We start from the raw sequence: 9574 nt of genomic DNA, 5'->3' as shown, positions 1-9574 counted from the left end.
AAAATCATTCCAAAACATGAATATGTGGTTCAGGCAACGCATGCAGACTCTTCACTTCATGTACATTTATAAAACAGTGAAATACAAAATAAAATACTAAATATTGCTTAGCTTTAATGAACATTCATATACATTTTGTCTCAAAAGTTGGAAACGTCTGCATACCTGGAAAAAGAGAAGCAAACCCTTCTGACAAAAATGAAACAGCGCTCTAGCTAGATGAATGCTAAAGGAAAACAAACCCATGAAACTTTGCCCTCATTCAAAATGACTTGACCAAAAGATTGTCATCCTCAAAATGAGCATGTTATGACTTCAGACACACCTGAGACATCAGCAAACTTCAGAAAGTCAAGAAGAAGCTGCTCTCTGTGTCGTGCTGAGCGCTCGCGTAACAAATAATTCATAGCGTAAGGAACACAGTCTTGTCTAAAACTGAGAGTTTTAACTTAGTTGTTCAGTTATCGCTGGTTAGCTGGAGCAGATTTATGGCACTGCACGCTCCTGATGCCACTCTAGTCTGACACACTCTTCTGAGGTCTTGAAGACTTTACTGAGCTGATGGGTTGAAACAGAGAAAAATATGGAGAATGTGGGCTGCTGGGGGTACTCCAGGACCAAGATTGAATTATGGGATACATTGTCTGTCACCTGCCGATGCATCCAGGCTTAAGGAACGGAGCGAGAACACATCCGGGGTTGTAAACTGTCCTCGGCTATACATGCATGGAGAACTTACTGTTATTATTCATGCAAATGTCATTTGTAATGAAATAACCCAAATGGGCGGGGCCTTCTTCATACAAACAGAAAATCTCCTGAAACCCAACAGATGTTTCTTATGCCGGACGCCTTGACCTCAGACAGGGATTAGAATCATTCAGTGGCTCTTAAAAAAGAATCAGACACAAGAGGCTATTTACTCCTTTAATGAGGAGATTCTTCACAGGCATCCTATTAAACGCAACACTACAGCACATCTCTTACACAGAGTGAATAGCAAATATCCCAGAATATATTCAAGATTTTAATTGATGTCACACTGTTGACATCACAATAACCACATAAAGCCTATAATGGAGGTTTCTATAGCAACAGTCTGGCCTAGTCAAGGATTTCATAAAACAGAGCAGTGAATGCAGACAGCAGATGTGTTATGTGTTGATGTTGTTGTGTGATGGTGAGCAGGTGTTGGTCTTCTTTTCTTCTCCATCCTCCTTTCACAAGCGCTGTCTGTCTCAACATCCTCAGATCTGATCACAGACAACAACAAAAAAACTATTTACATGACAACACTGTAAAGAAACAACGTGTTTTAGGGTTAAGGTTATGTTTATTGTAATTAATATCCAACAACACATCAAACAAGAATCTCTCTTTAACTTAATTTAACAAAGTCTGATTTGCATCTTTCTTGTCAATTTTGTCTCAATCTTCTTTCACTGTTTGTGTGGTGTTGAAGTCATTCTTTAGAGTTGTGCTCACATGTTAATAGCTCTGAAATGCTGGTGTTGTGACCACTTTAACATTTAACATTAGAAAAACAGTAGAAAGAGCACGAAGAGAAAGATGAATGAGTAAATGAATAGATGGGTGAAATTCATTATTCACAGTGTTTAAAGTCATTCACACACTCCTTCAGATGAAAACCTAAACACACTAAAATGACAAAGCTCTCTGCACTCAACTGAATACAGTACACACAAAATGAAGTACACACCAGTACAAGAATAGATCATGAAGGCAGTTATTTTCACCTGTAAAGCATCAGGATCTTCTGAATGTAACCTCATGATTTCATGCATGAGAAACGTCCTCTCCACGACTGTGATACACGTGTTGAATGTGACGATGACCATCATGAGAGGATGGAGCGTGATTCACCTGCTTTCTTCAGATGTCTTCTAGATTGTACTCGTCTCTCACAACATGCTGTATGAAATATCATGATAATCACGTTAAACTAATCCAGCAGTCATAATAACACACAGATTTCTTCCCATCTGTTCTTTCAGTTGCTCTGAGTGATGTCAACAATTATAATCATGAAAGGCCACCAATCACCACTGATCTCATATATATATATACATATATATATATATATATATATATGAAGAGTTTGAGATAACTCATTTCTAAGTTCATGTTTTTTAGTATGTTATCATGTTTTATTGTGTTTTATTCTGTAAATTAGCTGTGTTTTTTAGTTATTATGGCTTAAATCAAAACACACCAACTGCAGTTTGATTGATATTCATTGGAATGCACAATAAAAAACATGATTCATGATTTTGGAATTCAACTCTTCAAATAGAAACATCACCCCTGAATGAATAAAGGAATAAGAAATGCACAACTCCACCTGAAAAAATGAGAACGTTGAAAGCTGTGATCCGTGATATTTGGCTCTGTTCGAAACGTAAAATTGCCACGACATGACACAACTGACATTTCCAAGCAGCTCAAACAAGATGAATCGGGTTAGGTGTCTGATGTTTATTCTCAACAGGAAAAATACACCAAACAGTCTAATGTGTCTTACCTGGAAGTGAGCATGCAACCGTCCTACAGACAACAACAGACAAGGCGGCCAAAGGCTGAACGAAACCCTTAAAGAAGAACGATTTAGGAGAGAAGCTCTATGAAGCAAGCGGACGAGAGCGGCGTGTCATCTAGGTGTCATTGAACATGTCTCTACGCTGGTGAGACTGCAGATGTGCCTTTGGCTTCTTCAGTTTCAGCCTCTTTGAAGAAAACCTCCGACAGCAGAAAGGCCCAGAAGAAAACGGTCATGGATGTATTGGCCACCACGATGAAGATCATTATAGGATGCAACATGCTGAGGTTCTGCTGCGCGTGCGGTTCCAGATAACCTCTGTGCTGATGTGACGGCAGCTGAAGAAGAGCGAGTCAGTAATCTCTCACAGACACACACAGATAATCCCACTGTACACAACCACACGCTTTCACTTCATGACACTGACAACAAATGTGTCTAAAAGAGCTTACAGATCCGCACAAGACATGACCATCAGAGTGTTATTCATGTCTGTAGATGTTGAATTTGACCCGCGTCCTTCATTTTATCAAGAGAAGGTTTAATCCTCAATGTAATCTTGTACCAGACTTCATCTCTCCTCTTAATCTAAATCCACAGATGACAGATGGTTATGATATATAGAGTTCACCTATAACTGTACACAACTTGCTGCAGTAAACACATAATGACTTTACCATTTTAATTCACGGTTAAACTTGAACAGATGCTAATGTCACATAAAAAGTTTAAAATACTGCATTAAGCAGTTTGATCAAATAATTCATTAAAAACTGTTTTTATTTTAAAACATTATCTATTGTTAACAACCGAAAAAGTAAAATGTCAGTGTTAAATGACACAGTAGGACACCTCTCCAAAAAAACAAAACAAAACAGAAACTCACATGATGACTCAAACGGATCAGAAACCAATGATATTCATGATGTACTCAATATGCACAGAACTGTTGTTTTCACTTTAAACGTGTATAAAACTAACAGACAGGAATATAGACATTTGCAAGAATCTGTCATGTTTACTGCAGTTGATGTGTCTGTCATTCAGCATCACACATGATTAGGGATGTTACCATTCACTCAGATCACCATGCGATTCATTCACGGTTTACTTTTACAGAATAGGTTGAGCCTAATTAGAAATGAATAACTGCCCTTTTATTATTTCTCAAATGCTGCACATTTGTTTGTAAAATAAAAATATCTTTTGTCAAATAACAAATCTAAACCGCAATTTTAAAACAAATTCCAAGTCAAATAAAAAAATAGTAATACAAAAATGTTTTTAAAATAAACAAACCAAGACTGTCCGCTTTTCTTGGATTTTTTTTACATTTAACCCTTTAGAGCCTGAAGGGAAAATGTGTTGTTTTCACACATTTTGTTTTTTTGACTGTCAAATTCTAACACAATGTTCTATCATCATGTGCAAGGTATTGTTTTTTTCAATAAAATATTTTTTTTCACCATTATTGTATGTTGCGAGTTTGTAAATAGAATTTAATTAGACAAAAAAAAACGTTAATACATTTTTACTGTATTTTTATTCAGAAATTCTCAAAAAAACAAAAGAATCTACCACTTTCAGCAAAAAAGGCGTTTTAGTGTCGCTCATGTACATAGTTTTCATTCAGGAGCCTTTTTTGACCCCAGTTTTCCAGGCGTTCTTTGCACTTTTCACTCAATTCACTCAAATGTAGTGCTGTCTGAAGCAGTTCCTGTCCAATTGCACACACACACACACACACACACATACACATACCCCAACACTTGCGCGCGCACACACACACATGTCTGGTTTATTATCTCCGTGGGGACAGTCCATAGGCGTAATGTTTTTATACTGTACAAACTGTATATTCTATCCCCTATCCCTAAACCTAAAGATCATAGAACACTTTTTGCATTTTTAGATTTTCAAAAATTATCGTTCTGTACAATTTAGTTGGTTTCCCCATGAGTTGGTGTGCATTCAGGTTTAGGTCCCCACTAACATATAAAAACCAAGTCCAGAGACACACTCAGATATACACTGCGTATGTGCACGCATACTTTTGCGCACATGCACGCATATAAGAGCACACAAGCATGCATACAAATCCACGCATGCGCATGAAGGCATAGCCTACGCACACCCCACGTACTAAGACATATGAAACTGTTTTTTTGAAACACTAATACTAAGCCTATTTTACAGACATTTCTCACGAGACAACATTTACGACACTGACAGCATATTCCTCTTCCGGGTCAGAATGTCACCGTCAGTTTCATGGTCAAAAATCTTTTTATTACTTTACTTAAACAAAAAAAGATCAGAGGATCTGTCACACTCCGTAATTCCCTGTTCATATCTGCCCTCTGCCGCTCTCCACGAAAACAGCAACAATTGGCTGATGAAACGCAAGTGATTACCGTAATACACACATACACATGAATACAGGGTCGAAAAGCTCAATTTGTCTACTTTTAGGAGCAATTCAAATTCTTTTGAAAGCACAAATGGTTGAAGAGTTACGGTCAAATGAATACAGCTTGGTCAAATCCGGTTTAAAAAGGTTAAGAAATATCAGCACATCCACGCTTTCCAAGTTTGCGGTAAACACAGCGGCCCCTGCTGTTCCAAACATGTATTATGATTCAAATAACATCTCAACCGGCTTGAATCGTCACATATTATAATCGATTTTCAACCGGCTCACAGGGAATCGTTACATCCCTACACATGATCATATACAGACACACAGAGTATCTGATTTACGTTCATACAGAAGCTTTTATCCAAAGTGACCTATAGCTGATGTACATTTGATGTGTGTGTGTGTGTGTGTGTGTGTGTGTGTGTGTGTGTGTGTGTGTGTGTGTGTGTGTGTGTGTGTGTGTGTGTGTGTGTGTTCATGTTTGTATATCCCGGTGGGGACCTGAACCTGAATACACACCAACACATGGGGACTCGTGTCACCGTGGGGACCAAAATTGAGGTCCTCATGGGCACAAAAGCTTATAAAGTGTACAGAACAATATTTTTTACAAATCTAAAAATGCAAAAAGTGTTCTATGATCTTTAGGTTTAGGGATAGGGTTAGGGATAGAATATACAGTTTGTACAGTATAAAAACATTACGCCTATGGACTGTCCCCACGGGGATAGTCAACCAAAGCCGTGCGTGTGTGTGTGTGTGTGTGTGTGTGTGCGTGCGTGCGTGCGTGCGTGCGTGCGTGCGTGCGTGCGTGCGTGCGTGCGTGTGCATTCCAGACGGTTGCTGTGCTCCTAAAACAAGTCCAGAACTATAGAAGAGAAGCACTGAGGGTCTTTTCTCAGAACACAGATCCGATCGTGTCTTTCTCAAACACAGAACGTTATCACGCTGACACGCTGCAGTTTCTCCTCAGCAAGCTAAAGTTCTCCGCTGGTTCTCCTGCTGCAGGAAGTACTGACAAAACAGTGCTCGGACCTCTTCTGCTTGAGGGTCATCAGCAGAGGGCGACACCTCGTCGGCAGGCTGCGGGCTCTCCTCGTGACGCACCGCCTCCTCCCACCTCCTGTCGAACTCGTCACCGTGCACCTCGCACACGTTGTGGAGGACGCAGCACGCCAGGATCATGGTGGGCACCACATCCATGCGGCAATCATTGCGCTTCAGCAGGCACTGCCAACGTGCCCGCAGCCGCAGGAAGGCCTCGTCCACCACGCCCCGCGGTTGCTCTAGCTTGCGGTTGAAGACCCTCTGAGCCGCCGTGAGCTCGCCGGATTCTGGGTAGCTCTTCAACAGCCAGCTCTTCAGAGGGTAGCCAGCGTCACCCAGCATCAGGTAGCCCAGTGGGCAGCCCACCAAGTTCAGAGGCGGGTCGCGCAGCAGAAAGCCACCGCCGTCGCACGCGCGCGCCCACAGGGTAGAGTTCTGCAGGATGGCCGAGTGTTCGGTGCTGCCCGGGAAGCCGGCGCACACGTCCCAGAACTGACCCAGACCGTTGACGGCGCCTTGCGTGACCACCGACAGCCAGCCGCGGCTGTTCCAGTAGTTGTCGGTGTTGCTGGATGGCGCGATGATGGGCACGTGGAGGCTGCCTACCACGCCCACGCAGTGCGGGAAGCCCCAGCGGGTGGCGAAGAGTCGGGCGGCGTCCTCCAGCTCGTGCTCGCTGGGCGTGCGGAGGTAAAGCGGTCGCAGGAGCAACACGATGGCGTGGCACACATCCCGCACGCACTTACAGACAGTGGAACGGCCCACGCCGAACAGGGTGCTGATGGTACGGTACTCCACGTTTGAGGCCAGGCGCCACAACGCCACAGCCACCCGCTTTTCCAGGGGCAGCGCGGGGCGGAGCCGGGTGTCTTGACGATTGAGGCGGGGCTTCAGCTTGCCGCAGAGGAGAAAGAACGTCTCTTTAGTCATGCGAAACTTTTCCAGCCAATCGGAGGGCTGGAACTCTCTCATGACCACCCGCTCCCACCAATCAGTGCTCTCGATGTTGCTCCAAACACGTGTGGGACGCACGGGTATGTCGCTGACAGGCCGAGAGGTTTGGGCGATCATCATCTACAGGAAGAAAACGCTTCGGGTAAACAGCATGCATCACCAATAACAAATGAAGCTCATCCTTACACATGATAATATTTCAAATAACTCCAAACTGATCTCGTGTTTATTATTGTAATGTCATCTGGTCAATAAGTGCACGTAAAAATCTTTTAGCTACAGGTTGAAACCTTCTCCACCTCTAAAGTGATGATGTTATCAAGCCCTCTTACCGGAGCCATTCAACTCTATGTTGATGAAATCATGTGATGCTCTGTTTTCTCTGTCACACAGCAGATGTAAAACGTGCTGACAGGTAGACACACGTGTTCATACAAAAATAAGAATTTCATCATTCATCATTTTCTCACTCTCATGTCATGTCAAACCCGTATGAGTTTCTTTCTTCTTCAGAACACAACAGAAGATATTTTAAGTTCAACACATTGTATGAACACAAAACCACCGAGAAATATCTCAAAATGTCTTGTTTTGCGTTTCATTGAAGAAAAACTCCATTAAAGGGGGAATAAATGAAAGACAGAATGTTGACTTCTGTCTAAAAAAAAGTCTTTGTAACTTTGTGACGTTTTAAACATGTAAACACTTTGCATTTACGTTTGTTTCAAATGCTTCATAAAAGTGCTTACGGTACCTTTATTTTATACAAGTTCTACTGTGCTCTACCATTGTATATTACTGTCGACATACGATGAAATACTATAGAAATATAGACAAGACGTCAAGATGTGGTTGTTCTTTCTGAACCACATAATTATGAGCGTAAACATGCTTCATCGTGTTATTACGTTCATGAACATGAACAAAAACATGATGTTACACTGGTAACGCACAATGAATTTAAAACGGCACGTTTGTGAAGAGAAGAGTTAATGTTTACCATGAGCATCCTCTTGTGTTTCTGATGGAAATACTGTCTGTGAGTGACGCGCCGCTGCACTTCGCGTCGCCGCTGCGCGTCCGCGCTCGTGACGTCCCGACGTCGCTTCATCAGCACGTAACTAAGCGTGAACATTAAAGAGCGAAGCGTTTCGTCGTTTGACATGTTTTTCAGCGCGCAATGATTTGATTATGATTAGGGTTAGAGTTTCAACAATCCTCGCGCGCGGCTCGCTCTCGTGTCACGTCACGCTACAGCGTCATCTACTGGACTGGCGACGGAACTACAACCATGAACACACCAACAGCTTGTTTGATTGTTGTATGCGGTCATTTATTTAAATCAATGTGCAGCAAATCGCCCATTTAGCTGCACTTTCACACGTTTACAGAATAAATGAACATTGCCAAAAATATCATCTTGATGAATAATGATCAATATAATAAAATTCATTCAGGTTTAATCGGAAGATTTCGTGCTGTAACAGTAAAAATACTTTGTTCAAAATTATTTTCATCATTTCTTTGAATATTATAAAGTAAACATTTCTATATAAGCATTATGTCATGTGTTATGCTTTTAAATGGTATTTTTTAACAAGTAATTTCTTGAGTAATGGGTGTGTTAAATACGCTGTAATTTAACAGATGTAATACAACATCTGAGAAAACATTTGACCTTTAATTTAAGGTGAATTGTATCTTTCTACATTTGGCAGCCTCTCACGTCATTCTTCTGTAAATTGTTATTTTTTGTATTTAAATGTTATTTTTTGTAAATAATATATCCCCGGGCGCTGCAGTGATAGCTGCCCACTGCTCCGGGTGTACGTGTGGTCACCACTTGCTGTGCGTGTGGTCACTACTCTCTGGATGGGTTAAATGCAGAGGTCACATTTCGGGTATGGGTCACCATATCTGACTAATAGGTCACTTTCACTTTCACTTTTATTTTCCTCAAGCGCTGTATGTCACTGTAGTGAAGAAACAGACATCACCATCATCATCAACATCATCATTGAGATGAAGATTATTGTTGCATTTTACATGATAATAGAGACCTCATGCCAGCATTGGTTGTAAAAAAATGACTGGATGATCAAATTGATGTTGACTTTGAATGCATTCTGACAACAGAACAGAATGAAAGAGTCATTTAGTGTCTCGAGGTCAATCAGGAATGGTTGTTATGAGGTGAAGGTATAATGCACACACCATGACATCAGTATTGAAATGAAATGCTGATGATGAATCTCACCAGCTGGTTATTAATGACACTCTCATAATCCTGTTCTCATGCTGTGTGACATAATATCAGCCTGAGGGTTCTGAGATTCAACACGGACCTTCACATGATGAGCTTTGGATCTGATTCCAACACCCGCTGACATCTGTAAAAGAAAAAGGAGTAAAGAGGATGGACTTTGATTTTCAGATGAAGCAGCCTTACTACAAAACCAAGCGGTGAACAAACGCAGCGTGAATCTGTGCTGTCTGAGATCTCAGTTCAGGTGATTCACACTCAAATGGCCACTGAACAGTTCAGACAACAGTTCAGTTCATCAGAACAGATTGTTATTTAACCAAATAACACATTT

The 9574-nt window shown here is 41.4% G+C and overlaps 1 protein-coding gene across 1 annotated transcript; it reads right to left on the bottom strand.

Moving 5' to 3' along the window:
* Positions 1-4081: 4081 nt before the first annotated feature.
* LOC130550256 (uncharacterized) lies at positions 4082-8216 on the bottom strand. The gene is made up of 2 exons (XM_057327676.1): positions 7978-8216; positions 4082-7097 (listed from the first exon to the last, which is right to left on the bottom strand). Exons 1-2 carry the CDS (start codon positions 8140-8142, stop codon positions 5946-5948), a joined length of 1317 nt encoding a protein of 438 aa, XP_057183659.1. The 5' UTR covers positions 8143-8216; the 3' UTR covers positions 4082-5945.
* Between the last annotated feature and the right edge of the window lie 1358 nt (positions 8217-9574).

This window comes from Triplophysa rosa, unplaced genomic scaffold, assembly GCF_024868665.1.
Source record: "Triplophysa rosa unplaced genomic scaffold, Trosa_1v2 scaffold270_ERROPOS360715+, whole genome shotgun sequence".
Classification (NCBI taxonomy): Eukaryota; Metazoa; Chordata; class Actinopteri; order Cypriniformes; family Nemacheilidae; genus Triplophysa; species Triplophysa rosa.
Note: the sequence above shows the minus strand (reverse complement) of the source record. Positions and strands in the feature narration are given on the sequence as shown.